At 40.1% G+C, this 23,842-nt stretch overlaps 1 protein-coding gene across 5 annotated transcripts in view; it reads right to left on the bottom strand.

Moving 5' to 3' along the window:
• Positions 1-5,614: 5,614 nt before the first annotated feature.
• Positions 5,615-23,842, bottom strand: part of Clhc1 (clathrin heavy chain linker domain containing 1) — a 36,620-nt gene continuing 18,392 nt past the window's right edge. For all 5 annotated transcript variants that reach the window (XM_041669458.1, XM_041669457.1, XM_041669459.1 and 2 more), the window contains 3 exons: positions 23,232-23,434; positions 8,919-9,098; positions 5,615-5,906 (listed from right to left, as the gene is read on the bottom strand). In XM_041669458.1, the coding sequence (XP_041525392.1) occupies positions 5,713-5,906; positions 8,919-9,098; positions 23,232-23,434 (577 nt within the window). In that variant the 3' untranslated portion in view covers positions 5,615-5,712. The remainder of the gene's footprint in view (positions 5,907-8,918; positions 9,099-23,231; positions 23,435-23,842) is intronic.

Raw genomic sequence — 23,842 nt, 5'->3', positions numbered from 1 at the left:
AACAGCCTGTTTAATTTCCTTGAGGTCATTCATACGGACAGGCTCCCATGTATCCTCCTTGATGACCCTAGGGTTTCTGGAACCAATCACCTTCTCTGTTGTTATTACTGGAAAGGCAGGTAGAGCTGTAGGTAGAGCTTTGTGGAAATTGTCCCAGAGAGATTTACCCACAGATGTAGTTAAAATTTGCCTTTCTACCCTTTGCTCTTCTTCATCAGAATTTAGAAATTCCTCAATCTTTTCAATTCTATTCACCATTGCCTTCTGCAATGTCTGAATCTCCTGTCCAGAATTATGTTCCAAAGCCTTCATTGAGGATTCTAAAGTATGAAGTTTGTCCGTTAGAGATAACATCTCATCTTTGGACATAATTTTTATGGCATAAACCGTGCCTTCTTGTATTGACAATCTTTCCATCAATCTGTCATAAGCTTTAGACAAAATCCGATTGTCACATTCAGCAGTTTTGATTCTCTCAGTTAATGTTTCATTTCCTACAGAAAGGGACTGAAGCTTACAATCCAAATCAGCTGTTCCCTCTTCCATAGTAATGAATTTCTCCTTAATATCAGCCACTAATGTTTCAGTTCCTACAGAAAGGGACTGAAGCTTACAATCCAAATCAGCTGTTCCCTCGTCCATAGTAATGAATTTCTCCTTAACATCAGCCTGGAGAACTTCAAACTGATTCTTGAGAAGATTGTTGTCATTCTCAATTGTTTTTAAGTGTTCAATCTCTGCCTTAAGAATCCTGGATTCGTCTCGTAAAGACTTTATCATATTTCTATTATCAAACCATTTGGTGCCAATGAAAACTACGAATCCCAGAAGGATCCATAGACGTGGGGTGATAGACACCTCTTGTAAAATCTCCCACATGGTACAATTAAAAAAACTGTTAAATTCTTGAATACTAACGTGTTCAGACATTTTATTTATAAAAGAAAAATTTTTACCTGCAATGATCGGTTCCTGCCAGTGGTGGTCTCTGTGTTTTTGGAGCCTGTCCTAGAACTAGCTCTTGTAGACCAGGCTGGCCACAAACTCACAGAGATCCTCCTGCCTCTGCCTCCCAAGTGCTGGCATTAAAGGCGTGCACTACCACCGCCTGGCAGGCCTCAAACTCACAGAGATCCGCCTGCCCTTGCCTCCCAAGTGCTGGTATCAAAAGCGTGCGCCACCACTGCCCGGCCAAGTCACTTTGTATCAGACCAAATCTGATGCTGTGGCAGCTTTTGTTGCAAAACCGCAGGTACTTGAGCTTCTGCTAATTCAGGCAGTGGGGTTCCGCTGCAAAACTTAGCCAAGGCAGGCAGAATGGGCCTGTGTGGCCGAGTATGTCTCAGACTCGGCACTGGGGCTGGAGTCACGAACTAAAAAACAGCACCCGGGGAGGGTGCTGTGTTAGCTAGTGGGCTACCCGTTTGAGTCGGGGGCAAAATAGCCCCACGTTGGGTGCCAAAATGTAGTGGTGTAAACAAATGCAGACAGATTGTAACAATATATATAGCTTTAATGTCGAAATAGACTTACAGAACCACCGTTCCAGGGGAGACCAGGAAATCAGAAGCAAGGCTGGGAGCACGCTCGCCAAATTTATAGCCAAACATTAGCCTGAGGCGAACACGCCCCCCAAGGGGCGGGACTTATCTTTACAAGACATGTCTTACTAACTTACACTAGTATTAGATCCCCACAGATACTTGGGCACACCAAGGAGAGACTGACATGGATTCATAAGGCCGTGGGAGTACCAGTAGATGCTGGCAAAAAAGAAACAAGACGAGACACATCCATAAGAATATCTTTATTTTGTGTGTGGAGGTCAGAGGTTGACCTGAGGTGAACTCAGTTACTCGCCACTTTATTAATTGTTGAGATGGGGGTCTCTGCTGAACCTAGAGGCCACTGCTTTGGCTAGACTACCTAGTCAGCAAGCCCTGAAGACACTCCTGTCTCTGCTACCCCAGGACTGCTATTACATGTGCTACTCCTAGTTTTTTTATATGAGTATTGAGGATCGAAAGTCAGGTTCTCATGCTTACACAGAAAGCACTTTACCAGCTGAGCCATGCCCCGTGTCCAGTACCGTATGTGTGTGCGTGTGTGTAATGAATGCAGTTTTTACTAAAGAATACAACCAATTATAACTTATTAGTTATTGATAACTTTGTATATCCAGTATTCACTGATTTAACTTTGCTAAGTGCTTTTTTCCCCCAGGAGTGAATGAAGTAGATGAGTTGTGCATATTCTGTGCACAGGAGCAAGTTCAGATAGCAACCAGCAAGACTTCTAACTTACATGTTAGCAACCTAACATGATTCTAGTCACCGGAAAAACAGTGGCTGGGGTAGCAGACAAGTGAGTCCCTGAGGCTCACTGACCAGATGGCCTCATCTCCTTAGTGAGCACCATGTCAGTAAGAAACCTTGTCTCAGAAACAAAGGGGATGGCGCCTGAAGGACGACACCTAAGGCTGTCCTCGGGTCCCCACATAACAAGACACACACACACACATGCTTAATCAGGGTGGCTATTGCTGGGAAGAGACACCGTGACCATGACAACTCTTATGAAGGAAAACATTTAATTGTGGTGGCTTACAGTTCAGAGGTTCAGTCCATTATCATCATGGTGGGACAAGGCAGCTTGCAGGCAAACATGGTGCTGGAGAGGTAGGTGAGAGTTCTACATCTTGCGCAGGCAACAGGAAGTGGTCTGAGACACTGGGCATAGCTTGAGCATATGTGAGACTGAAGCCTGCCCCCACAGTGACACACTTTCACCATAAGGCCACATCCACTTCAACAAGGCCACACCTCCTCATAGTGTCATTCATTCCCTATGAGCTTTATGGGGGCCAGTTACATTCAAACTATCCCACAAACATAATAAATAGATTAATTAATTAAATGCTTTAAAAATGATTAATGGTCATTTGTTAACCTGGTATTTAGGGGAAGTCCTAAATGCTAAGAAAATTATACTTATTTATGAGTCTGTATATATATACACCTACCCCCAAACAACTTGAAAAACAAAGAATAAGACATGCAAACAGATTTCACAGCCAAGCCATGAAGAATGGCCAAGGGAGCACTGTACAGATACACGCTGGAAAAACTTACGGTCTATGTATGGTGTAATGGTAGCACACTTACAGAATGGAACAATGAGAATGAACAACTGCAACTATAAACAATATGGAAAAATATCACAAAAAGTAAAATGCAAAAGCAAGTAGACCCAAAAAATTGAATGCCTTATTTTGTTTATTTAAAATTCAAATGCAGGAAAAGGTCATTAATGGCAGGAGAAGTTGAGTAGCTTTGGGAGGAGGACAGGAGGCTGGAATATTCTGGAAAGGTTTTATCTCATCATGTGGAGATTAGTTATACAGATGTGTTTGCTTTGTAAAAAATTCTAAAATGTGTAACATAATTTTGTGAATGTAAGCAAGAGTGAAGAGAATTTACAAGGTTAATATCAAATATGAAAGTTCTAGGTTTGCCTAAAATAGATTCAATCAGCAACTGTTCATTGAAAATTGATTTTGTGCCCAGTACTATTTTTTATTTTGGTGAAATAATGGAAAATGTTTGTGTCTGAATTATGTTTTTCCCAAATTTACATGCTGAAGTCTTAGCCCACAGTGCAACAGAATGTAACTTTATTTGGAGATATAGTCATCTTATAGTGGGTGAACTCTAACTCAATATGAGTGATATAATACACACACACATATATATATATATAATAAGATGTAATACCTATATATGTTTATTGTTGTATATTTGCATATTGTATCATTTATTTTTTTATATATTGTGTTACGCGCACACACACACACGAGACAGCCTCACTCTGTAGCTGGCCTATGACTCACTGTGTAGCTTCGATTGCAGCAGCCTGTGGAGTGCCAGGATTACACACTTAAGCCGCCATGCTCAGATTTAGACACAGAAATCCAGAAGAAGAAGAGGATGTAGAGAGACACAGAGAAGATCCCTTAGGCCCTTCACAAGGAGTCAACTCTGTAAAATGTGATGGAGCACACTTCTAACCCCAGTATGCTGCAGGCAGAGGCAGGGACATTGCAGGTTTTGACCAATCTCAGCTGTATACCATGTCTAAAGCCAGCTTGAACTTGCATAGTGAGACTCCATTTCAGAACCAGGGGTTGGAGGCACAGATGTGACACACGAACGGGAAGCTGTTCTGATTGGCTGAATGTCTACTCTACTTGACTGGTACCCATGCCATACTGATTCTTAAATATTTTGAATATTATATCTATCCATAGTAAAGAATTCTAAACTTCTGGGCAGGAGAGATGGCTCAGCAGTTAAGCTCACTGGCTGTTCTTCCAGAGAACCTGGGTTTGATTCCCAGCACCCACATGGCAGCTCACAACTGTCTGTAACTCCTGTTTCAGGAAATCAGACTCCCTCATACAGACATGCATGCAGGCAAAACACCAACGTAGATAGTTTTAAAAAATAAAACTATCCCCCCCAAAAAAAGAATTCTAAAATTTCAAATACTTGCAATTATTTTTTAAAAATTATCTCTTGTTGTCTTTTTGGGTGGGTTTTGCTTTGTTGTTATTCTATTTTGTTTGGCTTCTGAGACACTCTCACTATGCAGTCCAGGCTGATCTTGAACTCATCACCTTTTTGCTTCAGCCTCCTGAGAACTAGGATTTTAGGCATTCAACACTGTACACAGTACAAAATGATTTTTTTTTTTTTTTGGTTTTTCGAGACAGGGTTTCTCTGTAGCTTTGGTGCCCGTCCTGGAACTAGCTCTTGTAGACCAGGCTGGCCTCGAACTCCCAGAGATCCGCCTGCCTCTGCCTCCCGGGAGTGCTGGGATTAAAGGCGTGCGCCACCAACACCCGGCAAAATGATTTTTTTTTAAAGATCCATTTTCCATGCCCAAGAGTACCCAAGGCAATCTGTCTGGTCTTTCCTTTAAGTAAAAACATGCCAAGATTCTAAAGCTCAGTTGGAATCTGACCTTTTCCGTTTATAAAATGGCAAAGGTTATCATCCGTACGTGTGTGTGTGTGTGTGTGTGTGTGTGTGTGTCCGTCCATGTGTGTCCATGGATATGCAGACAGACATCAAAGACTGGAGCCATCCTTGAATCAGTAGGACAAACTTAGTCTAGTTCTTTCCCAGCACACTCAGTCTCCAAGTAACATCTCCTTTTCTTGCAGAGGCAAGCTTGAAATATCTGACATTTAGAAAGTCAGTGCAAAGGGAGAGCATCGCCCACACCTTCTTCAGTTCCAGGGATCAAATTAGATGATGAGAAGGTAGCCAGCCGGGCGGTGGTGGCGCAGCCTTTAGTCCCAGCACTCGGAAGGCAGAGGTAGGCGGATCTCTGTGAGTTCGAGACCAGCCTGGTCTACAGAGCTAGTTCCAGGACAGGCTCCAAAGCCACAGAGAAACCCTGTCTCAAATTATGCTATCTTTACGCAGAGCTATACTCTTGGATTTGCTCTAGATCTGCTATAAGAAGTGACCACATGGTAGGAAGGAAGCAATGGTTTCAAGGTCAAACTTGAACATCATAATGGAAGTGTCATTTATTGCTGAGAGCATTATACTTAACATTTATTCATGTTAACTATGCTAAAACCAGTTTACCCAGCCAATCCTATAAAATGTTGTACAAGCGCTCTCAGCTGGACAAAACGTAGAACTACCAAAAAACATGTTCCATTAAGTTGATGGAATCATCTTCCGAAATTTCTGAAACTCCAGCCTGGGATCGAAGAATGGACATGATGTCACTAGACAAATTTTCAAAACCATTCTGTAAACAGATATTTGCCATATCTTGCCATTTTTCTAAGGAACAAAATGGATCATCCATCATAAGATGCTCTATTTCATCTGAAAAAGAAATAAAGCATTACACTATAGAATTCCTCTTACTTGACAATCCACACTTAGCAAGCCTTCGAAAATGAAGAGGCCCCATTTCAATACAGCTATTCTCAAGCCGGGCCTTGGCCCAGAGTTTCGTGCTATGACACATGCTCAGGTCCAGACCTTGCACATTCCTGAACGCCAGTTTCTTCTCCTTAACTGCATCAGCTCAGCCCTCTGTGTTCCCCTTCCACCTCACTCGTCTCCTTCTTGTAAGGTAGATGGTGTTGAAGGGTATAAGGCAGTGAGCTCAGAAAGTGAAGAGCAGGGGCCCCTTCTTAACAGTCCGTATGCACTCCTGGAAACAAGTGCATGCTGAGAACCTCACACTTGGATTCTCATGACCCTTTAAATAGCTTCATAAACATTTTAGTAGTGCTGCCCAAGGACTTAAGACACTCCTTAGCAATCTATGCATGCTTCTTCTACACAGGCCTCGTAATCATGCGGTATCTATAATCAATATTGTCCTAAAAAATGAAATCAGTTTACTTTTTTAGAAATCTCATATGGGGGCTGGAGAGGTGGCTCAGAGGTTAAGAGCACTGGCTGCTCTTGTAGAGGACTCAAGTTCAATTCCCAGCAACCACAAGGTCATTCACAACTGTCTGTAACTCTAGTTCCAGGAGATCTGACACCATCACACAGATTAACATGCAAGTAAAACACCAATGAACATAAAATAAAAATAAATAAATCATTAAAGAAATCTAACATGATTAGTTTTGAGAGAAAACTGATAGTAACTCTCGCTGGTATTTATCACATATTTATTTACTCTATGTACGAGGGATGCACATGAGGTTGTAGATGTATGTGTACAGGTGTCCACATGAGAGAAAGCCTTAAAAACTACCAGCCTTCTATTTCTGAGATAGGGCTCTCACTGGCCTGAAGGAGTTACAAATGTGAGCCAGCATGCCTGACTTTCTCACACATGTTCTGGACCTGAGCACTGACAGAGCCACCTCCTAAACCTAGTATTCATCAGCTCATGGAACCAATACCTTACCTATCATCTGCACTGCTTATAAAACTTGGTTACAGAAGATTTCTCTTTTGATTACTATCATCACTACTATTTTATTTTGAGCACAATTGTTATTTTCCTATTAAATACTTTAATCATTATTTGTAATGATAAATTCAGAATATTAGATTATCTTCCTCAATATATTTCCAGGTAACTAACTATTTTTTCTTTGGCCTTAGACAATAATTTGAAAAGTTATCTGCTTAAGCTTCTATATAAAATTAATGAAAAGGGAGGATATGTTAAGTTTTAACAGCTCTTCAACTTCACTGCAAAGTTACATTAAGAAAGAATGTCCCAAGCCAGGCAGTGGTGGTGCACGCCTTTAATCCCAGCACTCAGGAGGCAGAGGCAGGCGGATCTCTGTGAGTTTGAGGCCAGCCTGATCTACAAGAGCTAGTTCCAGGACAGGAACCAAAGCTACAGAGAAACCCTGTCTCAGAAAGAAAGAAAGAAAGAAAGAAAGAAAGAAAGAAAGAAAGAAAGGAGGGAGGGAGGGAGGGAGGACCTCGTAAATATGTATATAATGGATCTGGAAATTAAATTATCAATAGCTAATTAATATCTAATATATATAAATGATAATGATAAATTACATAAAGCTTTTGGGGGGCTGTTCGAGACAGGGTTTCTCTGTGTAACAGCCCTAGCTGTCCTGGAACTAGCTCTTGTAGCACAGACTGCTACTCAAACTCACAGAGATCCGCCTGCCTCTGCCTCCCGAGTGGTGGGATTAAAGGCGTGCGCCACCATTGCCTGTCATATATAAAGTTTTTATAAGAGTGTTGCCTCTTTCAATGATTATGGCATTCTCATTGGGCTTAGTAAAGATTTTTCATTCTAATTCCTTCAACAAACATATGCCAATGACAAGAGACTTACTAACATGGCAATCTTCACATTTATAAACTCTAAAAGTTAACTCTGGAAAATCTGAGTTTAATCATTTTGGACTTCTCCCTAAATAACTCATTACTATCTCTTTCGCAACAGCACTTGAAGCTCCTTATTTATGGTAACATATTTTCCTGAAAATACCTCTTGCCTTCAAAGAGAATGAACTTTGGTCAGATCTTAAAATCAAGTTATAATATGCTTTAAGATCATTTAAAACTATGTACTCAGTCTGGTGACTTATAATGTCCTCAGCCTGTTTTAAGTTTAACCTGCCTCTAAGAAAATAATGAAAGCGACCTTAGTGTGCCTTGGCCTTCCCACTTCATCATGTTTTACAAGTGAAGCTAAATGAACAGTTTTGACCTTAAACTGTGTACTTTCCTATGCCTCTGTCAAAGGTGTGTGTGTGGGGGGGGGATTGTAATAATAATTTATTCAAAACAGCAAACAGGGCTGGGTGGTGGTGGCACACACCTTTAATCACAGCATGAGGGAGGCAGATGCAGACGGATCTCTGTGACTTTGAGGCCAGTCTGGTCTACAACACCAGTTCCAGAACAGCCAGAACTGTCTGGGAGAAAAAAGAAAGGAAAAGAAAGGGAAAAAAAGGAAAGAGGAAGGAAGGAAGGAAGGAAGGAGGAAGAAGGAAGGAAGGAAAAAACAGCAAACAGGTTGAAAGCAACCTTAAACAACAACAAAAAAAAAACCCTATAAATACTGGACGCAATGTTTGCATACAGGTTGATAATATCTGATTGTGGTTTTGAGCTGTTCTGGGTCAATGACATAATTTCTTCCCTTGTAAAACTGTTAAAGGTTTCTTCTCATTCCTTTCCCACACCATGTTTTCTGTGGTATTCAACAAACACAGTGCAAAGCCCTCTGTTAGGGACAGACAGGCAACAGACACACACACCAGGCAGCTGACAGGCCACGGACCACAAACTACAGACACGACACGGGAGAGTAGTGGAGAATTCGAAGTTGGTCAAAGCATACTGAGCAGAAGTCTCTCTCATTCCTCAGTGCGTCACGGGCTCACTCACCTTTCCCGCCTTTACTGATCTCCTGAAGCAGCTTAATGCCAACCTTTTTCATGTCCACAGAAAACAGATGAAGCACAGCAAGTGCAAAAGATAAAAATGGTGGCTTTCCATCCCTCTCTTGAGTAAGACATTTAACTAACTCAGTTTGGGGACACGCTGTTATTAGGTTTATCAGGTCATCTGAAAGTGAAAATGAAAACCAAATCTCACTATCCTGAGGTGACAATCACCTAGACATAAACAGCCCATGTGTACTCCTGCCAATCAGCAATTGTTCCCACACTTCCAAGTCTAAACTCAACAGTATTCTCTTCTATTTTAAACAAAGTAAGAAAAAAGAAAGGACAATTCAGAGCAAGGAGTATCTGAAAATATAAAAATATATATTAAATAATATTGAGGAAAAGGACTCTGTGGGCAATCAGAGACTTGACTTCTAAGCACAGACCCACCAGTCATTTGTCTTTGTGACTCTGTTTTCACACCTCAAAAGTACTAGAGTTAGAGTTGTAGAGAATTTGTAAGATTTTATGCAACACACCAGGTGGTGGTAGCGCACACCTTTAATCCCAGCACTTGGGAGGCAGAGGTAGGCGGATCTCTGTGAGTTCAAGGCCAGCCTGGTCTACAAGAGCTAGTTCCAGGACAGTCTCCAAAGTTACAGAGAAACCCTGTCTTGAAAAACAAACAAACAAAGATTCTATGTGACACTAGGTTGTATTTATCTTGTCTGTTTCTTAGTAATAAATAATCACTGTAGTTGGCTTTTTAAAATTATTTGCCTATGTATGTGCAAGTATGTGCGTTTCTTTTCGCTCACATACAGACCAATCTCTAGGGAGTCTAATATCATCTTTCCTTCTGTATGCTCCATAGAAAACAGAACCCAGAGTCATTTCTCCCCTAAAAGTATCAAGTATTTGGAAATTCAAAACTGAAGGTTTTAAGAAGCAATTAATACCCAGACAGTGGTGGTATACTCTTTTAATTGCAGCACTCACGAGGTAGAAGCAGGCAGATCTCTGTGAGTTCGAGGCCAACCTGGTCTACAGAGCTAGTTCCAGGACAGCCAGAGCTATATAAAGAAACCTTGTCTCAGAAAAAAATATTCAAATGATTAAGCAAACAAACAAGAAAACATTTTCTTAGAAAAGTAACAAGATAATGGGTTGAATCATTCAGTTGTTTTTGGTTTGGTTTTGGTTTTTCGAAACAGGGCTTCTCAGTAGCATTGGAGCCTGTCCTGTAACTTGCTTCGTAGACCGGGCTGACCTTGAACTCAGAGAGATCCACCGACCTCTGCCTCAGGAGTGCTGGGATTAAAGGCGCGCACCGCCACTGCCTGTCTGAATCACTCAGTTTTAACATCTAAAATTAACTCATTTCTTTCTATTACACTCAATAGTTATTCAAACTTCTCTCCTGTAAATTGATTTCTTTCCCAATATTACCTGCAGGAGTTGATGTCTAATTAGAAAGGATAGCATTTCTAATCTGCCCCTCTTTGCTTACTGTCCTTTAGATCTGCTTTCCTACTCTTTGCTGGTGATGTGTCAATCATCTTATCTCCCATGTACTGTCCTAATAAAAACGTAAGCTTGTTACTTGCTTCACCCACAAATGCCCAGAGCAGTGGTTCTCAAAAGACTGTCTATGGTCTACAATGTCATAGCTCCTAGGTTACTTGTCTTTCTTTTTCTCTCTCACTCTTCTACAAACACACAGCAGTATTTTCTAGAGATCATATGTGTGGTGTTACAGCAGACACGATGAGCCATCTATTTTTAAGAATCTTCTCTTTGGGCCTGGAGAGATGGCTCAGCGGTTAAGAGCATTGCCTGCTCTTCCAAAGGTTCCTGAATTCAATTCCCAGCAACCACATGGTGGCTCACAACCATCTGTAATGAGGTCTGGTGCCCTCTTCTGCCCTGCAGGCATACACACAGACAGAACATTGTACACATAATAAATAAATAAACATTAAAAAAAAAAGAATCTTCTCTTTGTGGGGCACTAGGAAAGATCTATCTCCCTCCTCCAACAGTCCCAGCGACAAACCAAACTCAGTTCCACCAAAGTTCCCCTGGAGAATCCATGAGTTTATTAGGCTTATTTATAAAAGTATGGTGATGGGTGACATCAAAGTGACCACATTGGACAGTCTTCACCATGCACTAACAATGGCTTTGCCATTAGACGTCTAGTCTTCTGTACCCTATAAATGTTTTTCCTCCCTGAGACATCAAAGCCATATGCAGCCAGAGCAGAAGTGCATACTGTTGGGAGGTAGCTAATACTCAGAGGAGGCTCTGCGACCCTCCTGGCTCCCTCAATAGTCAGCAAACCCCACTGTAATGATCGTCCATAATTGGGCCCATCTGAACTCATGAAGATGGCAGATGTTTGGTTGGGGGGAAAGAGATCAACACCTAAACATTACAAAGAAATAAAAATGTAAAATAATTTTACTCTTTTGACTAAATTTTTAGATTCTGGAAAACAAAGTTGTTTTTCATAAAATTATTTATGAAAACATGTTACGGGTTTATTATTGCTACTTTAAATAAGTTGCTAAATATTTCACATTTTCTTTTAAATATTATATATATATATATCCATAAGTGTGTGTGTGTGTGTGTGTGTGTGTGTGTATAAAATCACTGTAATAGTTCAAGTGAGACCTGAGAAAAGATCATTTGAGAAAATGTGATCTAGGATAAAACAGTTTCTAGATAGATGCTTACTAAGTTCACTTCACTGGTGGAAAAGATGAGCAAACAAATAATTTCAGGCATTTTGGTTATGCTTCTGAGTTTTGCTTTTTGGTAGAGTGTCTTGGCTATGTATCCCCGGCTGGTTTGGAGCTTGTCATATATAACAGACTGACCTCAAACTTGTAATCTTCCTGCCTCAGTCACCTAAGTGCTAGGACGATAGGTGTGTACTACCATGACCTGCTTTCATTTCAGGCTTTATTCCAGAAATGGTTAAAGGGGAAAAAATAACTACAATCTTTATTGTATTTATTGCTGTGGTCTTGTCTTAAGAACAAGGTGTCATCCCACCAGGAGGAAAACTTTCTGATGGGAAAAACCTCGTTAGGAACGGCCATGAGGCTACAGACTCTGGAATATCTTTTGTTTCTGTCTGTAACCTCACATGTGTTGCTGCAAATGTCCCTGTATCATAATGTGTTCATCTCATGAATACCTCCTGATCTACTGGGCATTTTATCTGTGATTGTCCAGAAGGTGACACCTCCTTCAGCTGCATTGTCTACTTGATATCAACAATATTAGCTGATACAAAATTCTGATGAATAACAATGAACAAAAAGAATTACTACACAGTCGGTATCTATGAGTCCCCCTAGGAGCTGCTTTAGATCACGGCTCAAGTTGACAATTAGGAAAACAGTTGAATTTTCCCCAGTTGCCAGGATAGCTGTGCACTATCAGCTGACCTAAAACTTCAGCGTAGCTTTAGATTAGACCAGATGCCTTGTTAACAGTTTTTAAGATAAACTATTCCCAGAAAAGCAACCTAGCTTACAAGGACTTATAGCTGAGCTGTGTGATTTGTTAAGCCAGAGCTAAAAGTGCAAAGCAAGCTAATTGCTACACACACTTTCTTTGCTAGGTCTGACTGATGACCTAGGACAATAATTAATTACAGTTTTTGCTCAGAATCACTGTGGGGAAAGATTTTCTAACTGGCCAGAGCTACAAAAAAAAATAATTTAACTTCACAGATCTGAGAAAGAGCTACAAAGTTCCTTTTTTTTCCCTTCAGTTTTGTCAAGACAGGGTTTCTCTGTAGCTTTGGAGCTTGTCCTGGAACTAGCTCTTGTAGACCAGACTGGCCTCAAAGTCGCAGAGATCCACCTGCCTCTGCTTCCCAAGTGCTGGCATCAAAGGTGTGCCCCACCACCACCCAGCAAAAATTTCATTTTTTTATGGTCTAAAATTACACACAGGCAGAAAATACATTCTAAGATTTAAAACGCTTTTAGTGTCACCATGCCTCAGATAGTGCCAACTGAGTTGTTTCTAAGAATTTATGGTAGCTCAGGAAAGTTGACCTGGGTCTGTACTAGTACATTTATGGGGCCCTGACTGTCTTTGTCCAAGACAACATGATACCCCTGAATCCAAGAAATCCCAGTATTTTACGACTCCTAACCACAGACTGTTAGTTCAAAATATTCATACACTTGTAGGGATAAGTCCCGCCCCTTAGGGGGTGTGTTCGCCTCGGGCTAATGTCTGCCTATAAATTTGGCGAGTGTGCTCCAAGCTGTCTCTTATGCTTTCCTGGTCTCCGCAGGAACGGTGGTTCTGTAAGTCTATTTCTACATTAAAACTATATATATTTTTACAATTTGTCTGCATTCGTTTACGCCGCTACATTTTGGCGTCCAACGTTGGGCTATTTTGTCCCCAACTCAAGCGGGTAGCCTGCTAGCTAACAGGAGGGTGCTGTTTTTCAGTTCGTGACTCCAGCCCCAGTGCCGAGTCCGAGACATACTCGGCCACACAGGCCCATTCTGCCTGCCTTGGCTAAGTTTTGCAGCGGAACCCCACTGCCTGAATTAGCAGAAGCTCAAGTACCTGCGGTTTTGCAACAAAAGCTGCCACAGCATCAGATTTGGTCTGATACAAAGTAACTTGGCCGGGCAGTGGTGGCGCACGCTTTTGATACCAGCACTTGGGAGGCAAGGGCAGGCGGAACTCTGTGAGTTTGAAGCCTGCCGGGCGTGGTAGTGCACGCCTTTAATCCCAGCACTTGGGAGTCAGAGGCAGGCGGATCTCTGTGAGTTCAAAGCCAGCCTGGTCTACAAGAGCTAGTTCTAGGACAGGCTCCAAAAACACAGAGACCACCACTGGCAGGAACCGATCATTGCAGGTAAAAAATTTTTCTTTTATAAATAAAATGTCTGAACACATTACTGTTCAAGAATTTAACAGTTTTTTTAATTGTACCATGTGGGAGATTTTACAAGAGGTGTCTATCACCCCACATCTATGGATCCTTCTGGGATTCGTAGTTTTCATTGGCACCAAATGGTTTGATAATAGAAATATGATAAAGTCTTTACTAGACGAATCCAGGATTCTGAAGGCAGAGATTGAATGCTTAAAAACAATTGAGAATGATAACAATCTTCTCAAGAATCAGTTTGAAGTTCTCCAGGCTGATAACAATCTTCTCAAGAATCAGTTTGAAGTTCTCCAGGCTGATGTTAAGGAGAAATTCATTACTATGTAAGAGGGAACAGCTGATCTGGATCGTAAGGTTCAGTCCCTTTCTGTGGGAACTGAAACATTAGTGGCTGATATTAAGGAGAAATTCATTACTATGGAAGAGGGAACAGCTGATCTGGACCATAACATTCAGTCCCTTTCTGTAGGAAATGAAACATTAACTGAGAGAATCAAAACTGCTGAATGTGACAATCGGATTTTGTCTAAAGCTTATGACAGATTGACAGAAAGATTGTCAATACAAGAAGGCACGGTTTATGCCATAAAAATTATGTCCAAAGATGAGATGTTATCTCTAACGGAAAAACTTCATACTTTAGAATCCTCAATGAAGGCTTTGGAACATAATTCTGGACAGGAGATTCAGATATTGCAGAAGGCAATGGTGAATAGAATTGAAAAGATTGAGGAATTTCTAAATTCTGATGAAGAAGAGCAAAGGGTAGAAAGGCAAATTTTAACTACATCTGTGGGTAAGTCTCTCCGGGACAATTTCCACAGAGCTCTACCTACAGCTCTACCTGCCTTTCCAGTAATAACAACAGAGAAGGTGATTGGTTCCAGAAACCCTAGGGTCATCAAGGAGGATACATGGGAGCCTGTCCGTATGAATGACCTCAAGGAAATTAAACAGGCTGTTATGATTTTTGGGATGCAAGCCTCTTTTGTTAAAGAGATGCTAAGATCTTGGGCCACGACAAGCAGAGCAACCCCCTCGGACTGGCTCCAGCTGAGCTCTGCGGTACTCGAGAGTGGACCGCAATTGAAATGGAAATGCTTATTCAGGCAAGAGGCTATACAGCAGGAAAAGGCGAAGGGAATTGACATTTCCCTAGATAAAATTCTAGGTGAGGGGCCTTTTCCGATCCTCAGGAACAAGCTAATTTGGATGAAACACACTCTCCATGTGTACTACAGCAACCTTAAGGGCTTGGGACAGGGTACAAGACCCAGGACAGAGAATGGAATCATTTGTCAGAGTTAAACAGGGTCAGAGAGAACCCTTTAGTGACTTTTTAGAAAGATTAACTAAGGCTGTACAAATAGGGATATCTGACCCAGAAGCAAGACGTATAATGATTGAGTCTTTGGCTTATGAAAATGCAAATGTGGAATGCAAAAGGATTTGGGGGCCTTTAAAGCTCAGATCAGCGCCTTTGGAAGAATGGGTCTTGCATACACTCAATGTTGATACATTTGATTATGGCACTGAAGCATGGGTAGAAGAAGCAATTTCCAATGGTAAAAGGAGACACCAGAATACCAAATGTTTTAATTGTGGCAAAATGGGTCATATGAAAAGGAATTGTAGACAACGGATTTTCAGAAATAATAATAATAATAATGCATCTTTCAGAAATAATAATAATAATGCATCTTCTAGAAATAACAGAAATAGGAGGACTCAGCCTTCAGATTTATGTAGAAGATGTGGAAAAGGCAGACATTGGACGAATGAATGCAGGTCTACAAGAGATAGACAAGGCAACCTGATACAGTCGGGAAACGTAAGAGGGGGGGCCTCACAGGCCCCCATGGCAAACATGGTTCAGTCATATCCAGTTTCTGCAGAGAACGTGCCTCATCAGGACAATTAGGAAGCCCCATGCCTACTGTTACAAGCAATAATGATCAGAAAGATAAGTTACGTGTGTTTTGGCAAACTTCTATAAATGATCAAAGACCTAAACTGAGAGTGTGTGTAAATGGCATTTTTATTACTGGCCTGCTGGACACAGGTGCTGATGTAAGTATCATTACCCCAGAATCTTGGCATCCATATTGGCCTCTTCAGAATGTAAATGTTCAGCTCCTGGGAATTTGAACCCTATCTCGAGTAAGGCAGAGCACGAGATGGGTTGAATGTATAGGGCCAGAGGGACAAATAGGAAAATTAAAGCCATATGTAGCCAATATCGCAATGAATTTATGGGGTCGTGACCTATTACAACAATGGAATACCGAAATTAACATTCCTGCTAAATCTAGAGCCTATATTTCTGAGAATAATATTAAAAGATATTACAAACGGAGAAAACCGGCCATTCAGGCTGTACAAGAACAAGCAATTGATGTCCCTTCAGAGATACCAACAGCCTTGCCTCTAAAATGGTTGACTGAGAAACCAATATGGACAAAGCAATGGCCTTTAGCTGAGGAAAAGTTACAGGCTTTAGAACCGCTGGTAGAAGAGCAATTAGATGCTGGACATATAGAAGAATCTACCAGCCCTTGGAATTCTCCTGTATTTGTGGTTAAGAAAAAATCAGGTAAATGGAGAATGGTGACAGATCTCAGGGCCATCAACAAGGTTATTCAACCTATGGGCCCTCTGCAATCTGGAATTCCTTTGCCCTCTTTATTACCAAAAGGATGGCCTCTCATAGTTATTGATTTAAAGGATTGTTTTTTCACTATACCTTTGCAAAAAGAAGATAGAGAAAAATTTGCCTTCACAGTGCCTACTTATAACAATTCTCAACCTTCGAGGAGGTACCAGTGGGCCGTCCTCCCCCAGGGTATGTTAAATAGCCCCTCCCTGTGCCAATATTTTGTGAACCAACCATTGCAAATAATACACAAGAAATTTCCCAAATATATAGTATACCATTACATGGACGACATTTTGTTATCCGATTCAAACATGGATACCTTGAACAGACTGTTTGAAGAAATAAAGATACTTTTACCTAAATGGGGATTGCAAATCACTCCTGAAAAGATTCAGAGGGGAGATTCTGTTAATTATTTAGGTTATAAAATAGGTTTGCAAAAAATTAAGAAACAAAAAGCACAAATTAGGAGAGATCGCCTACGGACTCTTAATGACTTTCAAAGACTGTTAGGAGACATTTCCAGTCTACGACCAGCTATTGGAATAACACCTGATCTAATAATTCATTTGAACAAAACCTTGGATGGTGATAAAGATTTAAACAGTCCCAGAGAATTAACAGCTGAAGCAGAAAAGGAACTGACAATGATTGAGGAAAAATTACAACAGGCACATGTGGACAGGGTGAATCCAGAGCTCGATTGTATTCTCGTCACACTACCATCAAAAATTTCTCCTACAGGAATTTTAATGCAGAGAGATGATATTATTTTGGAATGGATCTTTTTACCACATAAACCAAGTAAGAAACTGAAAACGTATGTGGAAAAAGTCTCTGAGTTAATTATAAAAGGCAAGCTGAGACTTCGTCAACTAGCAGACATAGACCCAGCAGAAATTAGAGTGCCTTTCACTGCTGATGAACTAAAGAAATTATGGGAAGATAATGAACCATGGCAAAGAGCTTGTGCTAATTTTTTGGGAGACATTAATAACAACTATCCAAAAAGCAAGCGGCTTAACTTCATAAAGAGAACTTCTTGGATTCTTCCTTGAATCGTCCGTGATGCTCCAATAACTGGAGCCCGTACATTCTATACTGATGCCAATAAATCAGGGAAGGCAGGTTACAAAGCAGAAGACTTGTATAAGGTGGAACAAAGTCCATATAATTCTGTCCAGAAGGCGGAATTATATGCCATTCTTATGGTGCTAAGGGATTTTAAAGAACCTATTAATATAGTTACAGATTCACAATACGCAGAAAGAGTTATTTTACATATTGAAACTGCTGAATTTATACCTGATGATACTGAACTAACCTCATTGTTCCTCCAGGTTCAAGATTTGATCAGGAACAGGCTTTGCCCTATGTACATAACACACATCCGATCCCATACGGGTCTGCCAGGTCCTCTAGCACAAGGTAATGCAGAAATTGATCAATTATTGATTGGTAGTGTGCTACAAGCCTCTGAATTTCATAAAAAACATCATGTTAATACCAAAGGTTTGAAGAAAGAGTTTTCAATTACATGGCAACAAGCTAAGGAGATTGTAAAGAAATGCCCTACTTGCTCTTTCTATAACCAAATGCCACTGCCTGCAGGGGCTAATCCAAAGGGCACCCACAGGAATGAAATCTGGCAGATGGATGTGTTCCACTTTGCAGAATTTGCCAAATTAAAATATGTTCATCACACCATTGACATTTATTCAGGCTTTCAGTGGGCAACTGCTTTAAGTTCAGAAAAAGCTGATTCAGTAATCACTCATTTATTAGAAGTCATGGCTATCATGGGTATACCTACACAAATAAAAACGGACAATGGTCCTGGTTATGTTTCTAGGAAAATGAAACGGTTTTTTGATTATTACAATATCAAGCATGTTACAGGTATACCATACAATCCTACAGGTCAAGCAGTCATAGAAAGATCAAATCGAACTATAAAAGATATGTTGAACAAACAGAAAGGGGTGGAAAACATCCCCAGAAATAGGCTACATAATGCTTTGTTAACCTTGAATTTTCTCAACGCTAATGAGAAGGGAACAACGGCTGCAGAAAGACATTGGATAATGGAAAAGTCTACTGAACTAAATCAACCAGTTTATTTCAAGGATGTGCTGACCTCACAATGGAAGCCTGGATATGTGCTACGTTGGGGAAGGGGTTTTGCTCTTATCTCCACAGGTGAGGAAAAATTGTGGATACCATCAAAATTAATAAAGGTTCGGTTTGAAGAAGAGAAGCCACTTGGAAAAGATAAATAACAATTCTTTCATAAGGATGGCGAACATACTGATGGTAAGAAATACAGATTGGTTGGAGGCAGGGTTCTTTTCTTATCTCCACATGAAAATACTCATCTTCAAAGAAATTGAGGGACCCTGAATATTTAATTACTGATGGATGGACACATTTTGTAAGTATTAATTTTTATTTATATGTCTTATTAAACATTTCTTTATAAATATATAGAGCTGGTTTTGAAGTTGGACTCTGGCTCAGTCCCTCTCCAATTCCAAGCCTGTTAGTAAGAGAAAAACCCAGAGTTTCTGGTGTTTCTGTCTCATGTCAAGAACCATGATATGGGACAGAAAGAAATATGAGGTTAGAAAACATCTTTGCTTTTCTTCATATCTATCATACTTTTCATTGAATATATCTATCATGCCTTTCATTGAATATATATGTATGTCTATATATGTCTATATGATTAATGTTTAAGTTTTTCACAATGAACAATGAGTTTTTCCTGAAGTGACATTTGAAGTTTCCAGGAAGAAGATGGGGCCCCACAACAACAACTCTACCTGGTTGATATGACATCATGATGCTGATAGCGCTACTACAAGACCTGTTTTGGGTACCAGCTGCACAAGACGATCCCAACTTGGTTAGCTGAAATGGTGCACATCTTGTACAACATTCTGGCCAGACCTCCACAAAATACTCAGAGACTATTTGCAATTTTAAAAGACATTGATCTTGAAATTTAACCATCATTTTACTTTCACAGGATCCCCCAGAAAGAACGTCGCCCCCATGACAGCTGGAAGTAATTCTAGAGGACGACGTCCCCTCTCCCAGTAAAGTTTACCCCTGGGTTTAGGGACATCATTTAGGGGTTGGGAGGTTGGGGGAGGAATTTTATAAGCTCAGGGATCATTTTGAAAAAAAAAAAGAGGGAATGATGGGATAATAGATTTATAATTGTGAGTTACTGCTTTTAGACAAATATATTGGTATCAATTCTTATATATTGAAACAAAGTTAAATTATATTGACTATTGTATGCATGCATATTTCTATGTCTGTTTAAAACATTTTTATGTGTTGACATATATTGTATTGATATATATATTGTATATATTTACCATATTGCAATGTACATTTCTACCTCTGATTAAGATACTTATATAATGTTTGTGTATTGATATATATTTACCATATTGCAATGTATATTTGTACAGTGTTTATATTTGGAGGTCATTATCCTAATTTGTTACACAGTTGTTTATTTTCTTAGTCTTTAAGTTAGATATTGAGAATTATATAGACAAATAGTCATCTAAGTTTGTCATTTATAATCAGACTAATCAGGTTCTTTAGATATATAGAGATTATACTCAGTATAGATAGATAATCTTCAACCTCTTCAAAGAGCTGTAGAAAATGGCCTTTAATCTAACTCAGAGTTTTGTGATAGTGAGACACAATTGCTCCTGGCAATACCGCTCTATTCCCGAGAGAATGTTGAGCACCAAAGACACTCCACCTGGAGCCTTTCTATTTGGCAGAACTGGCCTTTGGGCAAAGAAATGCCCATACCTCAACCACTGACACAGATACAGAGTGTGCATCAATGGATAAAACAGGACTGTCATATCCTGCCAAGACAGGGTAAGATAGTTTTGAAAAGTTCCTTGCCTTTAATAATGGTATGTCAGTTATGTTAGGCCTTAGCCAAAATTGGTTGACTCAACATTGCAAACGAGACTTTGGGTGATTGCCCAGGTAGTCAGTTGTCTCTGTCAATTGTTGCACATTTTGGATATATCTCGTTTGTTGAGTAGTGTTTATTCCCTTCTCAGATCTTGTTGAAGATTATATAATTGTAGTTACTCTTTACATTATTTGGACTCCTTGAGATAGAATGTTTAGCAAAGCTTTTGTTCTCAGTATTGTTTGTTATATTTATTATTTGTTGTTATTGTATGTAGTTGTATTTGGTTTAGTTCTGCCTTATTTAGACAAAAAGGGGAGATGTAGGGATAAGTCCCGCCCCTTAGGGGGCGTGTTCGCCTCTGGCTAATGTCTGCCTATAAATTTGGCGAGTGGGCTCCGAGCTGTCTCTTCTGCTTTCCTGGTCTCCGCGGGAAAGGTGGTTCTGTAAGTCTATTTCTACATTAAAACTATATATATTTTTACAATCTGTCTGCATTCGTTTACGCCACTACATACACTCAAAAGTAGAAGTTATAGTACATAATTTCCTTATATTCTTGGACTCCTCAGTAGCTTAGGTTCATAGTGCCTTTAAAATCCTTTATAGACCACCTCTCTAGATAGATGACAAAATGACTGGCTCTTTCTCTGCAGCTATAAGTTACAGCCACCAAGTAAGGAGCTGACTGTGACAATTTTAGATTTATTGCATGTGAGTTATCGGGATGACTCTTTTTATCATTTCCTTAAGAAATGGAATGTGAGCTCAGTGGCGCACGCCTTTAATCCCAGCACTCGGAGGAAGAGGCAGGCGGAGCTCTGTGAGTTTGAAGCCAGTCTGGTCTACAGAGCGAGTTCCAGCATGGGCTCCAAAGCTACAGAGAATCTCTGCCTCAAAAACCAAAAAGAAAAAGAAAAAAGAGATGGAATATGACCTTCAAATATAACTCCTATATTGCTTGAACAATTTTGTTGGGTATATCTAGCTGTAAAGAACAAAGAAAAATTCAACATGTGAGAAGAAAGAAAGACATCATCAAGAGAACGCATGAGTGTCTTTTTTCCTAACCCCCTCAGATAAAAAAGTCTCAGATTGTGCTATGGACTTTCCCTTTGAGCCCTGTGTGCAGCCTGGAAGCTGGATCTTCAGGGGCTGCGATACTTTACATCTAAAAAAGATATATACTTTTGGAGCATAATGTTTTCAGGAACTGTCCTTGCTTTGCTTGGTTTTGGTTGTTTTTAATTTATAAATATAAAATTGGTCATTTAAATCTAAGAAGAAACATGTCTTTGTAAAGAAGGCTAGCCTTGAACTCACAGAGATTTGTCTGTCTCTAACTCTGAGTACTGGGATTAAAGGTGTGCACCACTACCTGGCCCACACACAGCTTCTTTTTTAAATATTTATTTATTTATTATGTATACAATATTCTGTCTGCGTGTATGCCTGCAGGCCAGAAGAGGGCACCAGACCCCCTTACAGATGGTTGTGAGGAGCCACCATGTGGTTGCTGGGAATTGAACTCAGGACCTTTGGAAGGGCAGGCAATGCTCTTAACCTCTGAGCCATCTCTCCAGCCCCACACCCAGCTTCTTAACATAGGTTATGGGATGGGAGCAGATTCAGGTTGTTATGTTTGCAAGGCAAACTTTTTTTGTGGACTAGGCTATCTATCTCCCTAGGCCTGAAACATCACATTTTGTTTCATAAATATTCCAACCATAATATTCTCATATTTTAGATATAAACACTAATATAATTCTTTCAGATGAAAAACAGCACAGAAACTGAATCTGTATTCTTAATTAGTAATATAATCCATAATTCACTCAACAAATTTAGAGAGTGGTACCCACCCACTCTACCAGACTGCTCTGTTATTGTATAATTACGGGAAACGCCCCAGTGTGCCTTTGCCTCCCTGGGAAAACATGGCCTGCTCTGTCTATAAAGCAGATGTTAGAAGTGACGTCACTTCAGACTCAACACAAGGACGAGGAGGAACAATGCACAGGAGCGCAGCTCCTACTCAGCAGTGCGGTAATGGAAGACACGGGGCTTTCAAACACACACTTCACCAGTACACGTACTACTTGAAAAATGATCAGATTCAATAATCATATATCCTTTTTCCTGGAAAATATGGCTTAAAGCTGCTGTTTCGGTCTGCTTTGCAACCTCTTTCTTTTTTTATATTGACTTATTTGTTTCTATAACTTCTCAAAATAGGGGGGGGGGAAGCCTGGGAAATGGGAGGTACCAGGACTGCAGGGACCTTAAAGTCACTGTGGCTGGGACTCACAGTCAGAGATCTGCTCACTGCACTGGGGTCGGACTACTATTCATAGTTCTCTCAGGTCACATTCCGCTACAAGCCGGGTATCAAAATTCTGAAATTAGTGTCATTTCTGTAATACTTCATTCATAATTATTATAGTACATTGTTATACATACATTATATATGAAAATTTCAGTTATTTTAAAAATTCTTTATGTAGTATGGTCTATCATATGAAGTAAATTTGTCTTTAATATTACATATTTCTAGTAATAGCCTCACATTAAATGTTTCCTTTGAGAAAATGCAGAATGCATATCATAAAATTCAATTATACTTAGTTTCATGTAAACTTACAAAAAAAAATCTCCTATCAGTGTGTATAAAATACTTCATAAGCTTAGTTTCAAACAGAGCCAGCTGCTACGAAAGACGTCAGAGGTAAGCTGTATGGAAGGAAGCAGGCATTTTACTCACCAAAGGTGAAGTCCTTTAACTGTTGAAGCTGTTCCACGGCCTCATGAATCTGACCCTGTTTACACAGGCAAAGAAGAGCTTTCTTGTGTAAACCACATTCGTTGTAGATAATCTGAGCTAAAGCCAAGCAGTTAGGCTTGTGGTATGTGTTCTGCTCCCCATAAGCAAAAACAATATCCCCAGCCTTCTCAGAAAATGTCAGCCTGAAGCAAGCAGATCATCAAGGCACATGTCAGGGAATTCTTGATGCATGGCTGAGACTGAAATATTGAATATTCAGGACTCTAAGAATGGATTATAAATAACCTATAAGCAACTGGTGATGAGTAGAAATTAAGCACATTTGAGATTGGCAAAATCAAAAGAAATCAGCACTTACTAATTTGGAAAGGTACTTTGGTAAAATTGAGATCAAATTTGTTAAGGTCTGTAAGCAAGACTTAAACTCTCCTGCAAAGACTAACAGAATTAAAATTGGCAGGTAAAGGCCAGGCAGTGGTGACGCACGCCTTTAATCCTAGCACTCAGAAAGTAGAGGCAGGTGGATCTCTACGAGTTCAAGGCCAGCCTGGTCTACTTGGTCTACAGAGTGAGTTCCAGGACAAGCTTCA

Source organism: Microtus oregoni, unplaced genomic scaffold, assembly GCF_018167655.1.
Source record: "Microtus oregoni isolate MIOR12 unplaced genomic scaffold, Mior012 000019F_ref0000042, whole genome shotgun sequence".
NCBI classification, from domain to species: domain Eukaryota; kingdom Metazoa; phylum Chordata; class Mammalia; order Rodentia; family Cricetidae; genus Microtus; species Microtus oregoni.
Note: the sequence above shows the minus strand (reverse complement) of the source record. Positions and strands in the feature narration are given on the sequence as shown.